Genomic DNA, 27,128 nt, shown 5'->3' with positions numbered 1-27,128 from the left:
CTTCCAAATAATTAAAAAAAACATCCACAGCACTTCACTGAGCATGTATTATGCACACAGACCTTTCCTTTCTGGAATGAACACTATGGGCCCTATCATACACCGGGCGCAAGGCACGACGCAATTGTTGTTTGCTAGTTTCAGCTGGACGCAAGTGTCATTTTGGCATTTTGCTGCACACTGTTTAAATAACAAATGCATTTGCGCTCATATGTGCGCCCGTAGGCGTTCTGGTCTAAAAAAAGGAGGCTTGCTGAGGTGCATTGCTGGCATGTTGATATTTTGAGAAACTATAATAAACTGTTCAATAGACTAGCAGAGAGGAGGTCTAAAGTCTAGCGCAGAGCGCGTTAGTTGTGCGCCTCGCTTAAACACTGCTTAATACACACAGGGTGTACAGCAAAACGCAAATATCTTCACATATGAAAAAGAATTAAAATATTAAAATGTGACAAAAAGTATTATTTTCTACATAAATATAAAAACCACTGCGCCCATGCCTTATTTATCTCAGGGGCTTTTTCAGTTTATTCATGACAATTTGCTTTTGTGTAATGTTAATATTATTCGCAGCATTATTTATTAAACGCATATTTATATTTGTTTTATTAAAAACAAGCTTAGACTTGTCCACCTGTCAGGTTTAAGATAGGGCTGTAACGATACACCAAACCCACGATTCGGTTTGTATCACGATTTTTGACCCACGATTCTGTTCGTATCACGATTTTTTGTTTTCGTGTGGGGTGGTAAAAAAAAAAGATTTTTAAAACTATTTTTTATTAAATAACATTTGAAAAATCTTTATAAACTAAACATCAAAGAACAATATTAACTATGTAAATTATTAACAATATAAATAGCCATATAAAAAATAAATAAATAGCCAAAGCTATATCACTTCTGTTTTCTTTGTAACAAAATACTGTTGAAAAACCAAACAGAACTAAACTCCATTGTTTAGATGGTTCAAGCATGTTGAAAATTATTTTTCAATCAAGTTCTCTTACATAGAAAAAGTAAATTAAATGGCTACTAGGGATGCTCATTTCGTTAATTTTGCTAACCGACAACCGCCGCTCATTAATTGGTTATTAACGGTTAACTGGTCAGATTACTATTACTTTTATATTAAACACATTGACGTGTCTATTTTGTGTCTGACACATTAAATATTGCATTTTAAAATACTGATTTATTTTTATATGCCAGCATATTAATAACAAAACAGAACAACAGAGCATCTTCACGCACCTGCAGTGTTTAGCACAGAAGAACAGAATAAACTAAATAAAATGAACAAAATAAATAGGACTGCCCTAAATTAAATTCATTTAAATAATTAATTTATATGACAAAACGAAAATACTGACTGATTCTTTTAACAACCGGCATAGGCTGTTTTTTTCCAATCATGTTTTTTCTTCCTCCAAATAAATATCGCAGACTTCCTCAAATCGCCCGCTCCACGGAAAATATGCATTTATTTAATGCCCCGCTGTTATTATTATAATCACAAAACCTTTTACATTTTTAATAGAAATCATTATTTTAAAGATTATGTCCTGATGGTTTCCTCTCTCTCCCTCGCGGTTCAAGTGCGCGTGCTGCGTGATGAAAAGACAACAACAACGCGCGCAAATGTAGACTTTTTGTAAAGTTTTGTTGTTTAAATATGATATTGCATTAATGTGCATACATGCTTTATAAGCCGAAAACAAGGCGCACCTCACTGCCTTTATGTTGACTAGGAAAAAAGAAGAGAAGAAGCGCGGTCCTCTTATGAAACGACTGAATCAGCTGGGTATCGATTGTGCATAAGTGTTGCTTTCTGTGTTGTTACAATTGTAATATTTAATACTAAAAAGTAAAGCGAAACGGCTATAAACTCCAGCAAGATAGAGTGATTATATGCAGAGCCATATACTTTTATCTCTAAATAAAGTATAATTATAGAAGCTGTCTTCATCTTAACTGAAAGCTTCGTCCTGTTTCCCGGCCTCACGCATCGCGCACCTGTCAGTCAGCACTTAACGTTAACTCCCAAAGGGTTAAACAGAAAGCGCAGAGCACGGTTACAGAAAAGTTTCCGCTGCAGAGGAGTCGGGGCATCTGGTGAACGCCCATCCCTCTCTGCGCAGCCACATTAACAACAATGCTTTGACAGCACTGGCAATGTTTCTGCCGTTGTCTGTTGTCAAGTGGGGTTAAGTTGGTTTTGTTTTTGATATTCCTGACACATTCAGACAGTCCCTTACTAAGAGCTCTGTGCGAGCTCTCCCGGCTAAACGCTAATTGCGAGGGCATAAACGGAGCAGTGCTCGTAATGTCGAGCGAGAAAAAAAGTGTTTCCTCACGTTCTTCTTCAACTAGCTCAACTTTTGCAGGCAGGCGTGACGTTATTTGAAAGGTAGTCACGGGGTGTGTCGCGATTCTCCCTTATCACACCGCGACACAGGATCGTAGATCTGAGTGTCGCGATTTCGATTTCATATCGTGTAGTTTAAGACCATATGGCGCAGCATGTGTATTAGGATACAACTCAGGTGTTTGAGCACACTTCATTATTATTGTTCATTTATTCGTTTGCTGGAGATTAAAACTGAATTTAGAAATAGTTTTAAACAAATATTTGTGCTTAACAAACAAAATTAATTATGTATAGGCTAATGGATGTCTGTGCGTACAACACGTTTCCCTATCCATGAGAGTGAAAGTGAAAGTAGATAACTTATCTCTCATTCTCGCGCTGTACATGCTCTGTTTAACTGTTTTCTTACTAGCGAAATGTTCAGTTTTTCAACTAGCGTACAAAGTCCACCATGTAAATAGCAAATGTGCTATGGCGCGACGCAACTGGCTCTCAAAGGGAATGTGAGATGAGACTCTGATTGGTTTTTTCTGAAAACACACCTAGAACTCATTAAGAGAATAAGCTCAACCCTGTTAGACCATGCGCCACGGCGCAAAGCGGATTTTTCCATCAATAAATTAGCAGAAGTGGATTCAGACACGCACCTAATGCTATTGCGCCGAGATCGCTAAAATAGAGCTCAATATATTACATATGTTTACTATGTTTTATCATCCTATTAGCACCCTATACACAAGCTACCTGATATTGAGCTCAATGTAATCACGTGCAAGTCATTTGTAAAACTGCTTTGGAACAATAATTATTGAGAAAAGCAAAATACAAATAAACTTGAATTGAATCAATTAACTAAGAGTGTCAAGTGGTTTCAACAGTCAAAGTCAGACAGAGAATGAAGAGGGAGAATAGTCATGACGAGGATGAACTGAAGCAGGTTTTAGTGTGAGTGTATTTTATTTATGAGTTTTAAATGCAGGAAACTGTAATAAACACAAGTGCAGGTTCAAGCAACAGCAGTGGTATTGCACTATTGTGAGTATTGCAGAGAGGATTCGGCATTTAAAAAAAAAAAAAGAGGAAGTGATTCATGCATTCATGAGGAAACATGTAGAAACAGGTTTACAGACCTTCAGCATCTCACAGCGCGCACACACACACACACACACACACTTACGGTGCCGTGAGGAAGCCCTCCAGGTATCCGGCTGTGAACATGGTGATGTCATCAGTCTGCGGTGTGTCCCCATATCCCGCTCGCACCTCCAGCACGCCCCATCCGGTCGACAGCAGAACATCGTCATAGTAACCGTAAGAGGCGCCTGCCGGGTCCAGGATGCCCTGCTTCAGCACTGCAGACTTATGGGTCGCGTCCCAGTACACAGTCGCCTTCAGCTCTGAACAACACACACACAAAGAGGGAGATAAAATACACAAACAACACACACAGAGCACAAACAACACACACACACACACACACACACACACACACACACACACACACACACACACACAATGAAACAGTGATGAAGCAGTTATTCAGCAACAACACATTGAGCAAGAGTAACGGCAGAGATATTAATAAAATAGAAAGTTATACAGCATTTCAAACAGATGCTGCTTTACAAATTCGGGAATATTAATGAATCACTTTCCCCGTTTCCTCAAAAATATGAAGAAAATAAAAACAAATATGAAGAAAATCTAAAAACAATGTTTTTTTTAAATGTAATTTTATTTGAAAAGAGATGGTTTTAAACGCTGTTCTCTCTACTGACCTGTGAATCCTGGACAGTAAACTGCATTTTTCTAGAAAGCAGCACAAGTGTTTTAACACCGATAATAATAATAAATGTTTGTTGATCATCAAATAATCATATTATAATGATTTCTGAAGGATCACGAAGACTGCAGAAATGATGCTGGAAATGCAGCTCTACATTACATTAATAAAACAGACTGTACTGTATATTCACACTGAATACAACAGTTTTTAACCAATAATAATATTTTAAATATTCAGAGTTTTTACTGTATTTTTAACCATATGAAATAAATGTCTGATTCCTGATGAGTTTCAGTCTGTGGGCGTCTGCTACTTCCCTAAACATATTCTGTGCTGCTTTTAACCTCAAGAGGAACATTTTTGAGGATATGAGACGGGAAATGAATACTCAGAAATTCTTGGTTATATTTACAGACGGCCTACAAGCTGAGCGAATATAAAATATTTAACAAAAAGTAAATAATCAAAATACAATACTAACATTTCCCTCTGAAACAGCTTCATTGTGACTTCATGTGTCATATTTTATGGTCAATCTTTAAATGAGTAACTTTATAAACAAACAAACAAATAAATAAATAATATATAGAAAGAAAGAGAAAAAAACTAAATTAATTAAAAGAAAATATGTATGAATAAATAAATACTTAAATAAATAAAAAGCTGTGAGGCGACAGCTGAGCCACCCTGTCACCTTGCTCTAATAAAAAACTTTTAATCAAATGAACTTGCTAAAATGTAAATTTCCTAAAACTCTTTTATTTTTCTGTATTGCTGTGTGCTGGACTTTATACGTGACCCTGGCCCACTAGACCAGTCCATTTTTGTATTGCATGATATAAGCATTGACTGAAAGCTGAATAAATAAGCTTTCCAATCATATATAGTTTGTTATAATATGATAACATTTGGTCGATTTACAACCATTTAACAACCTGGAAAACCTGTAGGCTTATAAAAAAGTATATATATTGAAAAAATAGCATTTAAATTAAATCCAAAATTGTTTAGTATTTTATATATTAATAGTTTTAGAAATTTACTAAATATTTTTCTGGAACATCATCTTTACTTAATATTCTACTGATTTTTGCCTTATATATATATATATATATATATATATATATATATATATATATATATATATATATATATATATATATATATATATATATATATATATATATATATATCAATCAATCAATCAAGCCTTTATTTGTCACTACACTTTCGTATAGCGAAATTGGACCCCCCAGACCATACACAAAACATCACAAACAACTTTTCAGGGGAGACAGATCTTAGGAGGTAGCATTTAGAAACGAAGAAAGATACATTTGGACAGTTAGGCTAAAAAACACCCCCTCAGCTTGCCCTTGATTAGGACAAAGTGAGAAAAGGGAGAAAAACAGCCCTATCTTAGCATAAGCACACCGGCAAGATACAACATAGACAGAGGGGATGGGAACAGGGGTAATGGAAAACAGTCCGTTGAGTGCGGGCAGCCAACTGGTCCAGCAGCCATTTCCGGCGCAAGTCACAGCCCCGCCCACGCCCCACGTGGGTAAAAGCACACGAAGGCGTTTGGATGGGGATCGGTGGTAAATGTTTATCTGTAGATATGTTTGTGTGTGTGTGAGCCTGCATAGTCCAGAGTCCCGCAGGTGTCCTTGACAGGGGCAGGAATTTCAGAGCGTCCGCTTATCTTGCTTATCCCAGGGAGTTGTTTACTTCCAGCCGAGGCCGTCTGGCAGGAGTAAGAGGAGAGCCGAAAAAAAGACAGTGAGATACTTCCACTTTTGGTCAATATCTGCCAATTTCACAGATATTTAATGTCCATCACTCGTCTCCCGATCTGGCCAAAATTTGTTGCAGAGCCGCTAGCTTCACCTCGATGGTTTCCAGTTTGCGGTCAAGGACCATAGTCTGATTCGCGACCCTACCCATCAGTGTTTCAATCAAGCCGGCCAGCCTAGTGGGGTTTTGAGCTGCGCTGACCGCTTTTATCAGTTTCCGATATCCCAGGGCCCCGCATAAGCCCATCAGCAGAAACCCTGTTATCAAAGTTGCGAATAGGTAGATATCTTCAATATCCTCCAGAGACAGAGCAGCTAGACAGAGGACTCTCCACTTCTCCCACCCGTCCATCACATATCCAGCTGCGAGCGTCCCCGCAGGACAGCTGGGTTCCCCGGAGCCCAGCGATCTCGTTGAGAAGATGGTGTCAATTGCATTCTATATATTAGGGATGCCACGGTTCTCAGTTTAACATTGAACTGTATGGTAAGACCTCCACGGATCAATACGCGCTTGTGAATTGCAGTTTTCCCAGTTTTGTGTTTAAATAATTTATGTGCATTTTAAATCTCCCCAAATTGACTGTGTGCCTCTAAATCCATGAGCTGAGATGAGGAAACTCCTCCCCGCGAGTAAATATCCAATCACTATGCTCTAAAGTTAGGGGGCGCTTGACCATCATTCCACACTTTACCATGGAAAGCAGTGGTGAAGTGAAGCTGAGGCAACAGTTCAAGGAAGTGCTGGTAAAGTGAGGCAACAGTATGAGAAAGCGCCGGCGTCTTTCAAATCTGCGGTGTGAGGACATCTCGGTTTAGCCGGTAAGAGTAATGCCAATAAAAGAAAAAATGGTGAACAAAAAAATAACTGTGTGCAAGCATTGATCTACACGTATAACCATGACTGCACATCTGCAGCGCCATCACCCAGCAATATCACTGTCTGACGGCAGGAGAGCAGAGAAGGTAATAAAGTCCTCCATATAGCAACAATCCCTCGCTGAATCTTTCAAGCAAACATACACAACTGGTTCCGACAGACACATAAAATAAGAAAGGCAGTGCGGCTGTTCATTGCTGAAGATCTGCAGCCGTTTTCGGTGATTGGAGATGTGGGCTTTTGTCATCTTATAAAAGCACTCGATCCACATTACAGACTACAGTCTCACATTTTTCCAGCACCGAGATAATTAAGATGGTTTATTTATGTTTACTATAGTACAAATATGTTTATTAGAAATGGCCAATTTATCTTTATTAACTCCACATGCGTGTTTATTTTCAAAGTGTAGGATTTTATGTGTTCCCCAGTTTGCACATGGGCTACCAGCAGCTGTGAGATTTCACTGTTCATTTTTTTACACAATACACTAGGAACTACTGTACTTTTCTTGGCTTTTAAGTAAAACAAAATGAGTATTGAAATAAATTGTTTTTATTTTTTTCTTCTTAACCTCTTACTGTTAAATGAAAATGGTCGTGCCCAACTGAGTCTGGTTCTCTCAAGTTTTTTTTTCTTCACTCCCATCAGGTGAAGTTTTTTTTCCTCTCCGCTGTCGCCACTGCCTCGCATGGTTCAGGATTGGTAGAGCTACGCATCGATGAATTTGCTCTTCAGTGTTTGAACTCTCAGTAATGATTAAATCACACTGAACTGAGCTAAACTGAACTGAACTGAACTTAAACACTAAAAACTGAACCACACTGTTCCAGTTACTATGACCATTTATGTGAAGCTGCTTTGACACAATCTAGATTGTAAAAGCGCTATACAAATAAAGCTGAATTGAAATTAAACTGAATACTGTTCCTACTGCCTATAGAATAACAAAAAAAACACAAGTGTCAAGCCATGAAAACCGAACCGAAAACCGTGTTAAAAAAACCGAGGTATGTATTGAACCGTGGGCTAACTGTATTGTTGCTTCCCTAATATAGCCAAAACCTCCATTCAACAACATATGACTTATTGTGAGGTTCAGGACCACGTATATCAAATGCATTGCTATTTAATCAGTACACTGAAAAAACATCTGGTAATTAACAGTTTACGTTTATTTATGGCTGTGAATTGCATTATAGGTTGCTGATCTCTGCTCTGTCCACTTTAGATGTTAAAAACTCAGCTTAACAGTTTAACAAAGTGACTTTATTAAAGTTTTTGTGAATTTATATAATAAAAAACATCATAATAACTAGAGAAATAAGTCTGTAAAATAGCAGAAAATGTGCTGCAGTTGATTACAAGGAGACTGTAGCGTAATATACAACACCAACCCAGACAATATAGCCCTGCAGACTATTACACGTGTTCATAAAAGCCACTTTTTTTACTACTCTTTAAGGTTAAAAGCTGTTGGAGGAAAGATCAAGATCTCATAAAGCAACTCATGAGCAGAAATAAATAAAACATGAAACACAAAATACAGAAAACTGCTAATTGAGAGGTGTTTTTACAGTGTTGCTCTCTAAGGAAAAGTAGTATAATGTGCGATCTAATATAATCTCATCACAGTAAAGTAATCATGCAGTAACAGTAGAGATATCAGCTTTCAGACAGAGGAGATCATGTGCTTCTCCAGTCACTAAACACAGATCTGCAGAGTCGCTGGATTCCTGCATAACTCATTTAACACACACTCCAGATCAACTTTACACAGCTCAGAGTGTTTTAAAGAGATTTACACCATATTAACACACAAAACACTCACTGAAAACACACTCAAGATCAACTTTACACAGCTCAGAGTGTTTTAAAGAGATTTACACCATATTAACACACAAAACACTCACTGAAAACACACTCAAGATCAACTTTACACAGCTCAGAGTGTTTTAAAGAGATTTACACCATATAAACACACTTAACACTCACTGAAAACACACTCAAGATCAACTTTACACTGTTCATGGTTTTTTAAAGAGCTTTACACCATATAAACACTAATTGAAAACAAACTCTAGTTCAGCTTTACACAGCTCAAGAGTTTTTAAAGAGATGTACACCATATAAACACACATTGACAACACACTCGAGATCAACTCTAAAATGTTCAGGGTATTTAAAAAAGCTTTACACCATATAAACACACTCGAGTTCAACTTTACACAGCTCAGAGTTTTTTAAAGAGATTTACACCATATAAACACTAATTGAAAACAAACTCCAGTTCAGCTTTACACAGCTCTAGAGTGTTTTAAAGAGATTTATACTATATAAACACACTGAAAACACACTCCAGATTAACTTTACACAGCTCAGAGTGCTTTAAGGAGATTTACACCATATAAAACACACAAAACACTCACTGAAAACACACTCCAGATTAACTTTACACAGCTCAGAGTGCTTTAAGGAGATTTACACCATATAAAACACACAAAACACTCACTGAAAACACAGTCAAGTTCAACTTTACACAGCTCAGAGTGTTTTAAAAAGATTTACACCATATTAACACACAAAACACTAACTTACACACACTCAAGATCAGCTATACACAGCTCAAGAGATTTACACCATATATACACACAAAACACTCACTTAACACACACTCCAGAGCAACTTTACACAGCTTAGAGTGTTTTAAAGAGATTTACACCATATAAACACAAAACACTCACTAAAAAAACCACACTCGAGATCGACTTTACACAGCTCAGAGTTTTTTAAAGAAATTTACACCATATAAACACACTAAACACTCACTGAAAACACACTCAAGATGAACTTTACACTGTTCAGGGTATTTTAAAGAGATTTACACCATATAAACACTAATTGAAAACAAACTCTAGTTCAGCTTTACACAGCTCAAGAGTGTTTTAAAGAGATTTACACCATATAAACACACTAAACACACACTGACAACACACTCAAGATCAACTCTAAACTGTTCAGGGTATTTTAAAGAGCTTTACACCATATAAACACACTCGAGTTCAACTTTACACAGCTCAGAGTGTTTTAAAGAGCTTTACACCCTAAAAACACGAAACACACTTGAGTTCAGCTTTACACAGCTCAGAGTGTTTTAAGGAGATTTACACCATATAAACACACTGAAAACACACTCGAGTTCAGCTTTACACAGCTCAGAGTGCTTTAAAGAGATTTACACCATATAAACACTCACTTAACACACACTCAAGATAAACTTTACACTGTTCAGGGTATTTTGAAGAGCTTTACACCCTATAAACATTCACTTAAAACACACTCCAGATCAACTTTACACTGCTCAGAGTGTTTTAAAGGAGATTTACACCATATAAAACACACAAAACACTCACTGAAAACACACTCGAGATCAGCTTTACACAGCTCAGAGTGTTTTAAAAAGATTACACAATATAAACACACTGAAAACACACTCCAGATCAACTTTACACAGCTCAGAGTGTTTTAAGGATATTTACACCATATAAACACACTAAACACGCATTGACAACACACTCGCGATCAACTTTACACAGCTCAGAGGGTTTCAAAAAGATTTACACCATATAAACACACTGAAAACACACTCGAGTTCAGCTTTACACAGCTCAGAGTGTTTTAAGGATATTTACACCATATAAACACTCACTTAACACACACTCCAGATCAACTTTACACTGTTCAGGGTATTTTGAAGAGCTTTACACCCTATAAACATTCACTTAAAACACACTCCAGATCAACTTTACACTGCTCAGAGTGTTTTAAAGGAGATTTACACCATATAAACACACAAAACATTCACTGAAAACACACTCCAGATCAACTTTACACAGCTCAGAGTGTTTTAAAGAGATTTACACCATATAAACACACTAAACACTCACTGAAAACACACTCCAGATCAACTTTACACTGTTCAGGGTATTTTAAAGAGCTTTACACCATATAAATACTAATTAAAAACAAACTCCAGTTCAGCTTTACACAGCTCAAGAGTGTTTTAAAGAGATTTACACCATATAAACACACTAAACACACATTGACAACACACTCGAGTTCAGCTATACACAGCTCAGAGTGTTTTAAAAAGATTTACACTATATAAACACACTTAAAACACACTCGAGTTCAACTTTACACAGCTCAGAGGGTTTTAAAGAGGTTTACACCAAACATAAGATCACAAACAAACAAAACATTCACCTTATGTATCAAAAAAAGCAGATTTATGAAAGCCATTCATAAATAAATTTGATTATATTTTCACACATCAGACTTTTCCTTAATATAATTTCAGAAAATTATCGTTTACTTGTTTACAAATTCTAAATTGAGAAATCATATTAGCACCAGTGATGAACAAAATACGTTGTTCACAGACAACTAAATAGTGCTAATGTTGTTGTTTTAAAGTCATATTCATGCCAATTTAGACCGAATATTCAAAGTAGAGCGGTAACGTTAAACAATAAGTTGGTTTTAAATTCACATATTCAGACTTTCTCCATAATAATGAATTCAAAAATCATATTAGCAGCCAAACTGTCAAAGTTCCCTTTGTATGTTGTTCACAGTCAATTAAATAGTGCTACATGTTGTTTAGAAGTCATACTCATGCTAATTCAGAAACAATATTCACAGTATAAGTTAGCGTTAGCTAGGTAAACAATGAACGAATGCGCGAATATAAAACCAATTTAATACAAAAGTCGCGGTTATACTCACTGTCGCTCCTCACTGAAGCTGTAAACCCGATGAGAAACAACACACAGAAGCTGAAGTCTGGCATGTTTGTGTCTGTGTTCAGTCAGTCGGAGCCCAGAAACCGAAAATAAACCGCAAATCCGCCCGTAAAAAGTCTCCTTGTGGGAAAACCGCACATGCACGCGATCTCTAGTGACTAACTATTAGTTATTAACGTACATCTGAGTTAATAAAACACAAGCGACACGCGCTAAATTACACGGCTAACACAAACAGACGAAAAGAGGAATTAAAATGAACTTCACCCCAGATGGGACTCGAACCCACAATCCCTGGCTTAGGAGGCCAGTGCCTTATCCATTAGGCCACTGGGGCTGCATTACCAACATTAAGGCGGAGACGGTTATAAACCTGTCCAATCAGAGAGTAGAATCATGTGACGACCGCTGAGGAATATATTGCGGAAGCGCAGAAGTCAACAGACGTGGAAAGTTTGTGAAGTTTAATCGCAGTTTTTACTAATAATTAAGTAAAAATAGTACTTAACTACGCATACAGAATGAGTCTTCAACGTTTTTCTGCTCAAGGACCCTTTAGGTGAGCATGGGGCGTGATTCCCCCGACATGGGGCAGGGACCCTCTGAAAGTGTGTGAAACAGCCTCTGATATTATTAGAAAGCATTCACACTACGCGTTATATGACTTTAAGACATAACTATGGTGTTTTTGTTGTACATGGCTCGTTTTCTGTATATTTTCAAATCTTTCTAAAAGATGTATGCATCGTAACAAAAATATTGTGCAATTAAAATCACAATTTATTAACCTGTTCGCAGTTGTCTTTATTACGTTACGTTAATTACGTTATTCATTACATTACTTACCGTAGAACCTTTCAGACTATCAGTCACTAAATGTTTTACCAGCAACTGACCGTCAGCCTGTCTAAATAAGAAAATACACACACCGGCCACTTTATTAGGTACACTTTACTAGTGGGTTCAGAATTTTTTACAGTCATTGGTTCAGAACCTTTCGCCTTCACAGCTGCCTTAATCCTTCGTGGCAGAGATTCAACAAGGTACTGAAAATATTCCTCAGAGATTTTGCTTCATATTGACAAGATTGCATCACGCAGTTGCTGCAGATTTGTCGGCTGCATATCCACGATGCCAATCTCCTGTTTCACCACATCCAAAGGTGCTCTATTGCATTGACATCTAGTGACTGTGGAGGCCGTTTGAGTACAGGGAACTCATTGTAATGTTCACCAGTCTGAGATGATTCACACTTTATGACATGGCGCCTTATCGTGCTGGAAGTAGCCATCAGAAGATGGAGACACTGTGTTGTCATTTTTACCATTAAACAATAACTAAAGTACCACATAAAAACAGACAAATAAAACCCAAATAAATCCTGATATTCAAAAGCATTTGCAGCTGATTAGTCATCCTTAGATATATTAAAATGATCACATTTAAACCACACTATCAGCAATAATGTAAATGAGCTTAAAAACACTAAGACTGCAAATTAAATTTACTTTTTAAGCAGGAGGTTTACATATTTATCACATTATCTCTAAGGCGAAACACAGTTTTTTATATGATCAAAATTATGTATAATATTTATACAACAGTTCTGTCTGGATCTCGAATCTGATTGGCTGATAGCCGTGATATATTTAAGTAATATCAGCATCCATACAGTTTCTTTACCCTTTGTGTATTACTCCGCCCACATACAGCCAGCAACAAGCAGAGACACACTACAGTTTGACAAATATTACTGCTGTTAGACCACCAAATATACTTTTGAGGCTTTTTTAGTGGATAATGCAGTTGTTTAGATTGCAACTCTGCAGTTTATTTGCAAGAAAAGTGCCTATTTTAAAATATTTACAATTTCTGAGAGACTGTGTGTCAGCGACAGTTGACGTTTTTTATCCACAAAATGGCGACAGAACCGCATAATAAGCCCTTACGCTTAGAAGATACAACAGTCTGATTTCTAACTACAGCAGATCAAATCAAATATTAAACTGGTAAGCACACCTGCCAACACTTCCGTTTTTGATGGGAGTATCCCGTATTTCAGACCAGTCTCCCGAAAACATCCCGTTTTTATTTCTTTCTGAAAAAATGTAAAAAAAAACTCCCGTAAGTTCACCCACCCCCTCTCTTTGGTACAGTCTGTAAACTAAACACCCCCCTGTTGCCAACTTTGGTACAGTACCTGATCGAAGCGGCCGCCAAAACCCGCTGCATCCTGCTCTCAACCTAACCTCAGAACACCCCCTCCCCTCGGTCTCCCTGGTTGTCAGAGACATGTTTGCAGGTTAGATGATCTCTCTTTTGTATGCTGTAGTGCTGTATTTATACCAATTTACTCGCATATCAGGAATGTGTGTTGTGTTGGCAGATTAAAATAAGCAAAGTCTGCACGTGTTTAGCGTTTTTCCTTATCGCAAACACAACAGCAGTCTGGTAATGTTAGTGGTGGATTCGTTGCTATTTTCAGGGTTAATTATTGTGAAATCCTGATTGCAACAGAGAAATACTGTAGATTGTAACACTGTAAGAAGATATCTCTGTAGATGGAGGGCATTTCATGTCATGTTCAGCCTTATAATCTTAAAGTGTGGGCAAAATCAGCAGTTTTGTCATCACTTTAGACAGAGAGTCAGTCAAACACTAGCTCTAAAGTGACGTTGGTGAATTAGTAAATGCTTCTGCTGTTCTGACGTCAGCTGCAGATGTGAATGAATGGCGGAAGAAAATAGTTCCTAATAACTAAAGGTTTTTAGACTCTCCGTGATTGATTTTCTTATTTATATACAGGATTGTGATGTTGAACTGTTGCAGAAACGCAATCTCACACGAGTAGCAGTGCGATATGGCTGTATATCACTACTGGTGGGACATTAATGCCTGGTTCACACTAGAGGATTTTAAGCCTGATTTGAGCCCGATTTGGAAGTTAACGAGCTCGCTGACAGATCGGGCTGTGATCGGGAAGAAATCTGCGGGTACTCGGCGCTTGCCGCTCTTTATGTGTGAACTACTGAACAACGCATCAACGAGGCTCGCTGACGCGTCGCCGACACCTCGCAGACGGAAATCCAACATTCAGCATGCTGAATATTCCAGAGCAGTCGGCCGACTCAACCCCACGTGTGGTCAGATGTAGTGACTAGCTGCAGCCAATGAGAGAGCACATCAGCATGAGCTGAACGCCTGTGTGTTCATCTGTGATTGGTCAGAATGGGCATCGGTGCACTCGCTTCATTCTGCGCTAACACAGACATGAGAGTAGACTATATTAACAGTGGAACTAGAATTCTGTAACTATTAGAATTACCATACTGCTCATTCTGACCGTTCTCATATGAAACGCCATACTGTCACAACATATTTACATTCAAAGCTATTATTGAGATATTAAAATTAAGCTTTGAATATAATATTTTTTTGGTAATACAGCCTATAAATATGTAGTTATAATAGATACTAGATACTAAAACACTTAATGGTCTTGGCTTTCATTTTCACTTTCAAACAGGAGCTATTTCACAGCACAGAATATGCTGTTTTTAAAGATATCTGAAGTAAATTGATGTTTTTGCCATCAGAAAGTTTTGTTTATGTTAGCAGGAAGTTGCTAGGCAAGAAAATGCACACATATTTAAAGTCACAGTGAAAAGTATCAGACATGCATGCAGTCATTTTGACCAATATGGTAATTTAAGGCAGAAATGCTCAGTTCTTTACTGTTTTGTAATAAAAAAAATAACAATGTCAGAAAGAAATACACTAATAGTTAGAAAACGGCAGGGTGTTATAAATATGTTAGTTTCATTTCAAAGAGTTATAAAATTACAAAAATTAAAAACTCTGTATCTGTGTCTATCCACTGGAACCTGCAGATGAGTGATTAATCCGCTGATAAATCAGCTGATATGACGATGTTTTTAAATGCTTTCTCCAAAGCTTGAAACGCTGTCAGTGATGTCATCAGCACACAAGCAGCCAATAGTGTTCAGCTTTTTCTGACGACTCCTCCCTCAAATTTTCATTGGCTGTGGTTTGGTAGCTTGAATGAGCTGATGGGGAATGAGTTGTTGTAATGTAGTGTGAACAGCATAGCGATCTGCTGATGTTTAAAATCCTGTAGTGTGAACTAGGCTTAAGGCAACGCACGCCTCCCACCAGTGCTGATATACAGCCATATCGCACTGCTACTCGTGTGATATTGCTCATATATACAACTATATTTTTTACCACGTAAAGTAACAAACTTTGCATCTAAAAAAGTCTAAGAACTTCACGATTGTCTGCCTGATTTAAGTTTGACCAGGAAGTCAAAAACAGACTTTATTCATAATTATTTATTCAGACACACTTTACCGTTTCAGTTCATTACAATATCATCAACCATTCAGAGAAAAAAACACCACAAACACTGCAGAAACTCACACCTTTAATGAGGAAAACTCACTGAAAACAGCTTTTACTGCTCTTCATTTTCCCTCTCAAACTTTTTTTTTTTGGTGTTAATAACTTTTCTTCTGATGTTTGAGTCTTTCTATAAGTACACAAAGCACAGCCGCACACCCGTAACATGAATAAATAAAGCCCAGAGCAAACAAACACAACAGAAGAGCAAGAAAACAGTGACAGATCAGGACATTTACAGCTTGAAGACATTCATCCAGTGTTTTAAAGGCAAACCGCAGTAAAGAGACACGTCATTTAATGCATATAACAATAATAATATTACAGATAAATGAGTCCATCAGCAGTAACCGAACATCAGGTCTCGTTGATCTGAAACCCGAGAGCGCAAACACTTTAATGATGTTTGTTTATAAGTTTAATTCCCATCACCATAGTAACAGAATGCATTCTAGAGTATCGTCACATGATAACCAGGCGCTCTGTGATTGGACCAGTGTTAGTTTAGCATCTCTGGATTCAATCCAAGAGTTCAGATGCAAAAACCTCTGAGCACCATCTGACATGCTCTCCTGAAACGAACGTGTCGGTTCAGTAGTTTTACTTTCAGGACATCAAATGGGTTATGGGGCTGCGCAGGGGCTCAGTGGTTAGCACTGTCACTCACAGCAAGAAGGTCCAGGCTGGGTCAGTTGGTGTTTCTGTGTGGAGTTTGCAAGTTCTCCCCATGTTGGCGTGGGTTTCCTTCGGGTGCTCCGGTTTCCCCCACAGTCCAAACACATGTGCTATAGGGAAATTGATGAACTCATGTCTGTAGTGTATGAGTGTGTGTGAATGAGTGTGCATGGATGTTTCCCAGTGATGGGTTGCAGCTGGAAGGGCATCCGCTGTGTAAAACCTATACTGGAATAGTTGGCGGTTCATTATTTACTGATTAATAAAAGGATTAAGCTGAAGGAAATGAAGGAATGAATGAGCAGGTTATAAGCAGGTTATATTTATTGTCTTTAGTGTGAAATAACTAAACATAAACATGGAAGGCTGAGAAAACTGCAAAGGATATTTCAGATGGCATATTCAGAGTTTTTTTTGTTGTGTCTAAACTCTTCAATTGTACACTTTTATTTGCTTTTTAGTTAAAATATACTAATATATATATATATATATATATATATATATATATATATATATATATATATATATATATATATATATATATATTTAAAATAACTATATATTTCTAAAATATTCTAGTTAAGATAAGAATTTTACACTGTAATAATGCTGTAAATTAGGATAATTAAGGCTGTGTTTTGTGATTCATTTGATTTATTTACTTGTTTCTGCTTTTGAATTGCATCATGGGATCTTTCCTCTTACAACTTTTGACATTTTCAGACATTAAAAAGTCTGAAAAAGTGACTTTTATTGACATTTTAAAGTGTTATATTGTCTGGGTTGGTGTTGTGAATTACAGTATTAAACCCTGGTAATAAACAGCCAGCACTTTTCCTGTTATTTTATGGACACAGTTTGCTATATATTATTATTTTTTACACAATTTATTGTTTTAAGACTACTAAAATGTCAATAAAAATTACTTTGCTAAATTACAGTTGAATTTTTAACATAAAAGTCGAACATCTGTGAATTAGGAAATGCAAAACCTGTTAATTAAAGGGTATTCCTCTGCAATAAGGTTAAACATTTTAGTTTTTCCTGTTTGTCATCATTTATTAGTGTCTATATGTTTATTCTCTTTAATCTGAATACTTTTAGTTAATAATAATTTTAAATAAATGAAATCAAAACATATGTCATTCATTTATTCTCCTTCAGCTTAGTCCCTTATTTATCAGGGGTCACCACAGCGGAATGAACCGCCAACTTATTCAGAATATGTTTAAAGCAGCAGATACCCTTCTAACCCCTACCCAGGACTGGGAAACACCCATACACTCTCATTCACACACATTCATACACTACGGCTAATTGAGTTCATCAGTTCCCCTATAGAGCATGTGTTTGGACTGTGGGGGAAACCGGAGCACCCGGAGGAAACCCACACCAACACAGAGGGAACATGCAAACTCTACACAGAAACGCCAACTGACCCAGCGACCTTCACCCAACATATTTCTTTACTTAAACAAAATAAAGTTATCTTATTAGTATATTTCTGTTTACAGTGAAAGTGTATTTCAAGTAGCAAATATGGTTTAGTTTTAATTTAATAAGATCAATGATCATGTATAGTCTCTGATGAGAGAAACAGTGGCTTATCATCAGTGAACTGTAATAATAAATAGATTTCATCTTGAATATATTGTAGAATGTTGAATATGATTATACAGTTGTGCATTTCTCCAGCAAAACATAAGAAAAGGTAATAACATCTGATCTGTAGATTCTTTCTCTGATCATTCACATTCCCTTTATTAATTCAGGCCATTATTAAACTTATTTGCTCATTTAAATGTGTGTTTGCATAGAAACACACATGAACACACACCTTTAGCTCCCTTTACCTGGAAATGTTTTTACAAAAGAGTGCAAAACTTCATTAATGATGATTTACTAGTTTAAATCCCTTCACCATAAGCAAACCAACATAAAACTCTAATCTAATGTTTGCTGAATCATTTACCGTGTGACTGAATCTTTTGAGTCTGATCAGTGTTTTGAATATAAGTGTAGTTTATAATTATAGAATTTTAATATTAAATATGACACGTAAATATATAGTATATTATGTGTTGCTGAATGTGATTATGCAGAGGCTCATTTCTCCTTCTGAAATGACACGATTCACTTTCCTTCACTGAATCAATCAGTTCAGAGATGATTGAATTATTCACTCACTCAGTAGTCATCAATGAGCTAAACTGGAAATGTTTTAAACAAAAGAGTGCAAAAACCTAATCAAAGATTGTTTAGTAGTTTAAATCCAATTACCATAAACAAACAAACATGAAACTCTAATCTAAAGTATGCTGAATCATTTACTGTGATTGAATCTTCTGAATCTAATCAGTTTTTTGTAATAAAAGTGTAGTTTATCATTATAGAATTAAACATGATCCACAAATATATATGGAAATTAAGTATATGTTGTTGGATATGATTACGCAAACTTTAATTTCTCCTTCTGAAATGACATGATTCACTTTCGTTCACCGAATCATTTAATTCTCAGATGATTCCTTTATTCATTCACTCATTCGTCTTTAAGTTTAATTGAAAATGTTTCAAATGTACAAATTTAAACAAAAATGCAAATTAAGGATAATTTAGTCGATTAAATCTCATCACCATAAACAAACAAACATTAAACCTCAATCTAAAGTATACTGAATCATTTGCTGTGATTGAATCTTTTTAATCTGATCAGTGTTTTTGAATGAATGTGTAGTTAGCTATTATATAACTTATCATTATTGAATTAAATATGATCTACAAATATATAATGTATTAGAAATTGTTGAATGATTATGCAGAGAGGCTCATTTCTCCTCCCGACATGACACGATTCACTTTCAATCACTGAATCATTTAATTCTCAGATGATTCCTTCATTCATTCACTCACTATGAGTTTAATTGGAAATGTTTTAAACAAAAAAGTGCAAAACAATTATTAATAATGAGTTAGTAAATTAAAAATCCCATCACCATAAACAAACTAAATAAAAGCATACTGAATCATTTACTCTGTGATTGAATCTTTTGAGTCAAATCAGTGTTTTGAATTAAAGTGTAAATTATCCTGATAGAAGTTCAATATCAAATATGACAGATGGAGATATGATTTATTAGGATTTATGCAGTGGAGCATCTCTCCTTCTGAAATGAAGAATCATTGATTTTTGTTCAATGAATCATTTAATTCAGAGATGATTCATTCGTTCATTCATTCGTCATCAATGAGTTTAACTGAAAATGTTTTAAACAAGAGTGCAAGAACCTAATGAAAGATTGTTTAGTAGTTTAAATCCCATCACCATGAACAAACAAACATAAAACTCTAATCTAAAGTATGCTGAATCATTTACTGTGATTGAATCTTTTGAGTCTAATCAGTGTTTTTATATAAATTTATAGTTTATCATTACAGAATTTATCATTATTGAATTAATTGCATCCACAAATCTATAATGTACTATAAATTGTTGAATATGATTACGCAGAGAGGCTCATTTCTCCTCCCAAAATGACACGATTCACTTTCGTTTACTGAATCATTTAATCCTCAGATGATTCCTTCAGTCATTCACTCACTAGTCTTTGAGTTTAATTGGAAATGTTTTCAACAAAAAAAGTGCAAAAAAATTTTAATGAGTTAGTAAATTAAAAATCCCTTCACCATTAACAAACTAAATAAAAGCATACTGAATCATTTACTCTGTGATTGAATCTTTTGAGTCAAATCAGTGTTTTGAATTAAAGTGTAAATTATCCTGATGGTACTTTAATATTAAATATGACAAATGGAGACATGATTTATTAGGATTTATGCAGAAGAGCATCTCTCCTTCTGAAATGAAGAATCATTGATTTTTGTTCAATGAATCATTTAATTCAGAGATGATTCATTTGTTCATTCATTCGCCATCAGTAGGTGCGTTCGACATGAAGCTCAGCTGCAGCCGGTGATCAACGAGATTAGCCGAGCGCAGGCGGGGCGGAGTTGATAACAGAGCCGTCAAGACGGACAGCTGGACACTTCGGGACTCAAAGTTGCTGCAGTCATGATGACCGATTACATGGCGTCATCATATTTTTTTGTTATTTTTATTTATAACAGCAAAACATTTACAAATAAAACAGAATACAGTTTCTACAAACTGTAATTCCTTTTTAAACAATAAGAGAGAATTATGAATAAAATATATAACAAATGCATGAGAGAAATAAGAGGAAATGAGAGGTTAATATAAACATAAAAACGAACAGGTCTATTAAATACAAAGCAATAAGCATAAATTCTAGGAGTTAAACATCAATCTTTAGGCTAATACTTCTTGTTTAAATATGCTAAAAAAGGGTTTACATATATGTACATTTATAGATATAAAAATTTCCCATGTAAAAAGCAAAACAAGGTGTTTTGATTAGGTCTTAATAAATGACATTATTTTGGATAATGAATGAATTTTCAAAAAAGCATTTTAATCCAAAAAGATTGTGTTGAAAAGAACAAAAGGTAAAATAAGTGAGCTATGTAGAAGTTTCCCAGAAAGAGCAGGTAGTCTATAAACTGCTAGACAGGAAATAAAATAGATATTTATATTATAATAATAAAACCATTTTATAATTATTAAATAAAATAGTTCATGGAGATGAATGCAGTAAATAGTCTGTATAAAAAAAAAGTTAAAAATAAACCTGCGCAAACAAGCTAACCTTTATAACCAGATTATTTAACAAAAGATGATTACTGCAGTAAAATATTTGTAGTCTTTTAATAAGCAAGATGTGTACAGGATAGAGAGGGTGTGAAAAGTGAATTGTTTGTTTTGAAACTTTTGAATCGGAATTTGTCCAATTATAAACCCGAAATACACGTGTTTGTTGTCATGTGGTGAACTCGGCCAATCGTGTAATATCGGTGTCGTCATCAAAGCGCCTGCAGTCGCTCTTCAGAAGCTGCCCGGTCTGAGTTTGCCGTCTGATCTCGGAGCGCTGTCGCGGTACTTTGATGCCACATGTGACAGTCACGTGGCGTCGGCGCAGCATCAATCCGGACAAGATTTCTAACCAGAATGCATCGCTTTAAGACAGATTTCGATCGATCTGCGCAGCGCTGCATGAAGTCGAACGCACCTAATGAGTTTAACTGAATATGTTTTAAACAAAAGAATCAAAGATTGTTTAGTAGTTTAAATCCCATCACCACAAACAAACAAAAGTAAAACTCCAATCTAAAGTATATTGAATCATTTACTGTGATTGTATCTTTTGAGTCGTATCAGTGTTTTTGATTAAATTTATAGTTTATCATTACAGAATTTATCATTATTGAATTAAATGTGATCTACAAATCTACAATGTAGTATAAATTGCTGAATATGATTATTTAAACGTACATTTCTCTTTCTGAAATGACACAATTCACTTTCGTTCACTGATTCATTTAATCCTCAGATGATTCATTAGTTCATTCATTCATTCATTCACTGATCATCAACGAGTTTTACTGGAAATGTTTTTAAACACAAAAAAAGTGCAAAAACTTCACTAATAATCATTTAGTAACTTAAATCCAAACACAAAAACAAACACAAAGTATGCTGAATCATTTACTCTGTGACTGAATCTTTTGAGTCTGATCAGTGTTTTGAATAAAAGTGTGGTTTATCAGTATATAATCTGAACATTGTATATGATGGATAAATTAATAGTGTATTATATGTGAGTGAATATGATTATGCAGAGGCTCATTTATCCTCCTGAAATGACATGATTCGCTTTCGTTCATTGAATCGTTCACTCCTCAGATGATTCAATCATTCACTCACTGGTCGTCTATGAGCTTCTCAGCTCCGTTCTCCTCCTGCTGCTGGTTTTGGGCTCTGCTGGTCTCCTCCTCATCCTCGTCCTCATACGTCAGGCTCTGTCCGCTGTAGTTGATCATGGTTCTGGACAGATCCACCTCAATGGGAAACACGTCTGCGTCTTTCAGCACGGCATAGCAGTCGTCGTAATAATGCGACATCCCCGAGACGAATCGCTGAAGCTGGAACACGATGTCCTGAACTGAAGAGCACAGCGCAGAGAGAGTTAAAGAGATGCTAAACTGAACATCTGAGCAGTGTTAGGGGTAATGCATTACAAGAATCATAGGTAAGGCGAGTCAATTCACTCTGAAACGCTTCTCAGGCATTCGGTCTGAATATGGAAACATCAAATACTCCAGAACTGTTCGCCAAGCTTATGATTACACTACATGTTTGAAACCACTAATGAAAATTAAACAACATCTGTCTCTTTAGTTTCATTTCTAAACGTTCGAATCAAACAAAAACTGCTTTATTTTTAGGTTTCCCGAGCTACTCGAAAGGAACGAGATCACGACACCAACCTCATTTATGGCCGTGTTACACATTATCATCCTCTGAATGATGCTTCATCAGCTCGCGCTGGTCATCTGCTGTACTTCACTACTTGGTCTTAATGACAAATCTCCTCCATAAATGACAGCGACTCTTTGTTTACAAGATTGTAGGTGTTTGTGTAGTTTCCGTCATGTGTTGTTTGTTTGACAAGACGGACTGTACCACACGTTCATTTATAGATTACAAAACCAGAGTACATTTAATAATACTACTACTACTAATAATAATAATTCCTTACATTTATATAGAGAACGCGTGAAACTTCCCGGATGTGATCTTGATATCGAGGACGCACCGATGCAGACTTGAGCAGCGAACTCGCTCTGGAAGTCCCAGAAGTCATTGCGACTAGTGGGAAGCGCTGCATTTTATTTAGATTTATTATTAAATTTCAGAGATATCACTTATTTACCTCAGGAGTTTCCCTTAATGACACGGTGAAAGTAAACATTACTATGGATATCTTAATAAAGGAATAAACACATTAAGGGTGTTTGTTTGCTGAAATTCGTATTAAAATCTGTTTTATTTATATTGTGCAGACTATATTTATAATGTTTTTATGCAAAGTATATATTTTGAAGAGGGGGGAAACAATAAATCGTTGTATGAGTGCTGTAATGTTTAAATAATTTACTATTTAAAATGCGTGAAGGTCACATGACCATCAGGAAGGTCACATGACATCCCATTTCTCAAAGGACGCATTCTCTGCCCTAGCGGTCTCCTGAGTTCGTTCTTCCGAGGACACCTGGCAAGACCGCTCTCCACAAGAACGCAAGTCCGTTCTCTGCGTTCTTGGAATTGAGAAACAGACAGAGTAATGAAGCCAATAATGATATGGGGAGGGTTAGGAGGCCATGATGGACAGGCCAGTGGGCAAATTTGGGTTAAACCCGTACTCTTTTTCTGAGGGTATCCTGGGATTTTTAGAGACCACAGAGAGTCAGGACCTCGGTTAAACATCTCATCTGAAAGATGGTGCTCACTGAGCAGTATAGAGTCCCCCACACTGCTGGCTTTGGACCGAACCCGTTGAAAAGAACCAAAATGCAGTCATCTGACAAAATCCACATCTCTCATTGGCCAGATGTTGTTGAACATAGTTCCCAAACTGCTTATCGATTGGTCAGAATTCATGTGCAGGAAAATGTCAATGAACTCCCGCAAGTAAACAAACCAGCAGACACAAAATGACGCTTTTTACTATGGAGTAGAGCTGCACGATTCTGGCTAAAATGAGAATTGAGATTTTTTTGCTTAAAATAAAGATCACGATTCTCTCACGATTCTGTAGATGCAAAATAAAGGTGTGGTAAAAACAAACATATGGCACAACATCGATAATAATATTATGTGTAGGTCTACTGGTTTTTATAAATATTCTATTCTACTTATAATAATTCTGATGTTGAATTATGTTTGAGATATATGCTTGCAATCTGTCATATTAGACAAATTTATTCACTGGTAAAATCAGACATTTGTCATTATCAGATTATATTCAACAATATATAGGCTAGAGTAGTTCTACTGACACTGTAAACATTTATTTTCATGCACAACTGTGTGTTCGCTATGAAAGAAAACACATATCAAATGCTTGCCGTAATCATAACTCTAATATGCGATATGATCATTTAAGTGAAGTGCACACTTTCGGTTTCATTTTGACTGCTAAGTGCTGTTCATACTTCGCGCTCGGCTCCCAAACGACCACTCTGTGCCACAAACTGAATATTATTTACAACTGTATTACCTGTTACTCACAACATATGCAGGTTCTGTTCACTAAAGTAGACGCGTGCCCACCCTCTCTGTGATAACAGCTCACGGTCAGTAGCTCACGTCACGTGTGATTTCCCGGCCGCGAAAACATCATTATATTAAGACAAAAATGACATTTTTAGGTGAATTATACCTTATGAATACAGTGTGTCACTCAATTAACATCATTTGGAGGTGTCAATGTCACTGAGCAACGTGTGTGAGACAAATAAGATCGTCTAGGGGGTCGAATCGACATCGCGATCTTTTAACGATTAATTGTGCAGCTCTACTATGGAGGGACGACTGCGTTGACAAGACATGAGAAAGACTCGTTTAAGCTAAATGAATGCCAATCTTCACTGCATTGGTGCACAGATTTAAGCTAAATAACGTAACACTTTACTTTCCTTTAAAAAGTAACTATGTAACACATTTTCAAAAGAAGTAACCCGATAATGTAATGGGTTACTTTTATCAGTAACGTTCCCCAACACTGGTCATGTGATGTGTTTTGTGATGCTCTTCCGCACACACTCACCGTGTTTCTGGTCCAGCAGTTCGATTTTCTCCAGAACGTCTTTGCGCATCTTGGCGAATCGCGCTCGAGCTTCCTGACGACATCGCAGAACCAGGCGATACTCGTAGTTTCCGGTGCTGACGCGGTACAGCGGGTCACCCAGAGCCTGAAACACACACATGGACACAATTACATGTAGCAGACCATTTTGGTTCAAAGCAACTTACAACTGGGGCATTCAGCAGAGGCCTGCCACGATATTCATTTTTTGTTGTACAATATATTGCACCGAAATACATCGTGATAAACGATTTTAAGACCATTTTATGCCACTCATTATATAATGCCAGACTGACAATATAATATCATCATGATGCAAGTACAACACTCCAAAGAACATATCTTTTATTTTTAAGAATATCTCATTTAATTAATGTCAATTTAACTGTTTAATAATGAGGTATTGGAGTCAGAATGTGACAATGTGTAAATGTGTTCAAAGCAGAATAATCGAAGGTGAACTGTTGACATATTTTATAGTATTGTAACTTTAAATCATATAGTTATCATCAGCTTAAGTGTTTATTTTACATTAAATCTTCCTTGATAAACAGGTTAAACAGGTTTAAGTGTAAGGATAGGCTTGATCTTCTCTTTTATAGCTGACTTCATGTGATATTGTCTGTGTTTTTGATAGTTTAATGAACTCACGATGCAGCTGTACTCTTCATCATCCATCTCCTTCACCTTCAGACAGTACGACTGAAACACAAAAGCAAACATAAACACACAGAAAAAAAGTCTACAGTAGGACTGAAACGATTAACACACAAACATCAGCATTAAAAATCATGTATTTCAGGTCTACAGTGCAGGATATATAAGGTCTGGTTTCATACCAAGTACTCAAACTTGACGTCCAGGTATTTGCGGATGGTGAGTTTGGTGTCTGGAATGGCTTTATGAAGATATGTGTTCAGATCGTGCAGCATCTGGAGGACAGACAGAGATGTTACAGTCTAAATTCACCATATTTCATCACATTAAGGGATTTCTTTTACACAGGCAGTCGGGTTTGCACTGTATTTTCAGCATATACACTGCAAAAAATGGCTCTCACTTAGTGTTTTTGTGCTGTTTGTAGTCCAAATATCTAAAAATTCTTAAATCAAGAAGCATTTTCTAGACAAGTAAAAAATCTTGCGTTGTTTTCACACATAATGAGTCAAAACTTTTAATGAGTTTAAGTTTTTCCTTAAATCAAGCAAAATAATCTGCCAATAGGCTAAAATGGTGAAAAGCCTTGGAGTAACGATTGATGACCAACTAAACTTCTCTGACCACATCTCTAGAACTGCTCGATCGTGCAGATTTGCACTCTAGAACATCAGAAAGATCCGACCCTTCCTATCTGAACATGCAGCTCAACTCCTTGTTCAAGCTCTTGTTCTCTCCAAACTGGATTACTGCAACTCTCTGCTAGCGGGGCTTCCAGCTAACTCTATCAAACCTCTTCAGCTGCTTCAGAACGCAGCAGCACGAGTTGTCTTCAATGAACCTAAACAAGCACATGTCACTCCGCTTCTCATCCATTTGCACTGGCTTCCAGTTGCTGCTCGCATCAAATTCAAAGCTCTAATGTTTGCCTACAAAGCGATTTCTGGCTGCGC

General features: G+C 36.5%; 2 protein-coding genes, 1 long non-coding RNA gene and 1 other non-coding gene across 9 annotated transcripts in view; 1 reads left to right on the top strand and 3 right to left on the bottom strand.

The window, feature by feature from the left end:
* plbd1a (phospholipase B domain containing 1a) overlaps positions 1–11,931 on the bottom strand; it is a 522,382-nt gene extending 510,451 nt beyond the window's left edge. The window contains exons 1-2 of one of the 2 annotated variants that reach the window (XM_087243146.1): positions 11,622–11,931; positions 3,549–3,768 (exon numbers count right to left, since the gene is read on the bottom strand). In XM_087243146.1, the coding sequence (XP_087099272.1) occupies positions 3,549–3,768; positions 11,622–11,685 (284 nt within the window). In that variant the 5' untranslated portion in view covers positions 11,686–11,931. 2 annotated transcript variants of the gene reach the window in all.
* The window catches only part of LOC147845392 (uncharacterized), a 258,299-nt gene that overhangs the window by 63,928 nt on the left and 167,243 nt on the right, over positions 1–27,128 (top strand). The gene's annotated exons all lie outside the window — the stretch shown is intronic.
* On the bottom strand, positions 11,903–11,975 carry trnar-ccu (transfer RNA arginine (anticodon CCU)). The gene has a single exon. It is a non-coding gene; the product is annotated as a tRNA-Arg (tRNA).
* pick1 (protein interacting with prkca 1) overlaps positions 16,066–27,128 on the bottom strand; it is a 31,390-nt gene continuing 20,327 nt past the window's right edge. Inside the window, exons 10-15 of one of the 5 annotated variants that reach the window (XM_087243355.1) lie at positions 26,358–26,450; positions 26,170–26,220; positions 25,480–25,624; positions 22,095–22,812; positions 18,126–20,205; positions 16,066–16,801 (exon numbers count right to left, since the gene is read on the bottom strand). In XM_087243355.1, the coding sequence (XP_087099481.1) occupies positions 22,571–22,812; positions 25,480–25,624; positions 26,170–26,220; positions 26,358–26,450 (531 nt within the window). In that variant the 3' untranslated portion in view covers positions 16,066–16,801; positions 18,126–20,205; positions 22,095–22,570. 5 annotated transcript variants of the gene reach the window in all.

This window comes from Danio rerio, chromosome 3, assembly GCF_052040795.2.
Source record: "Danio rerio strain M-AB ecotype USA chromosome 3, GRCz13ab, whole genome shotgun sequence".
Taxonomy (NCBI): domain Eukaryota; kingdom Metazoa; phylum Chordata; class Actinopteri; order Cypriniformes; family Danionidae; genus Danio; species Danio rerio.
Note: the sequence above shows the minus strand (reverse complement) of the source record. Positions and strands in the feature narration are given on the sequence as shown.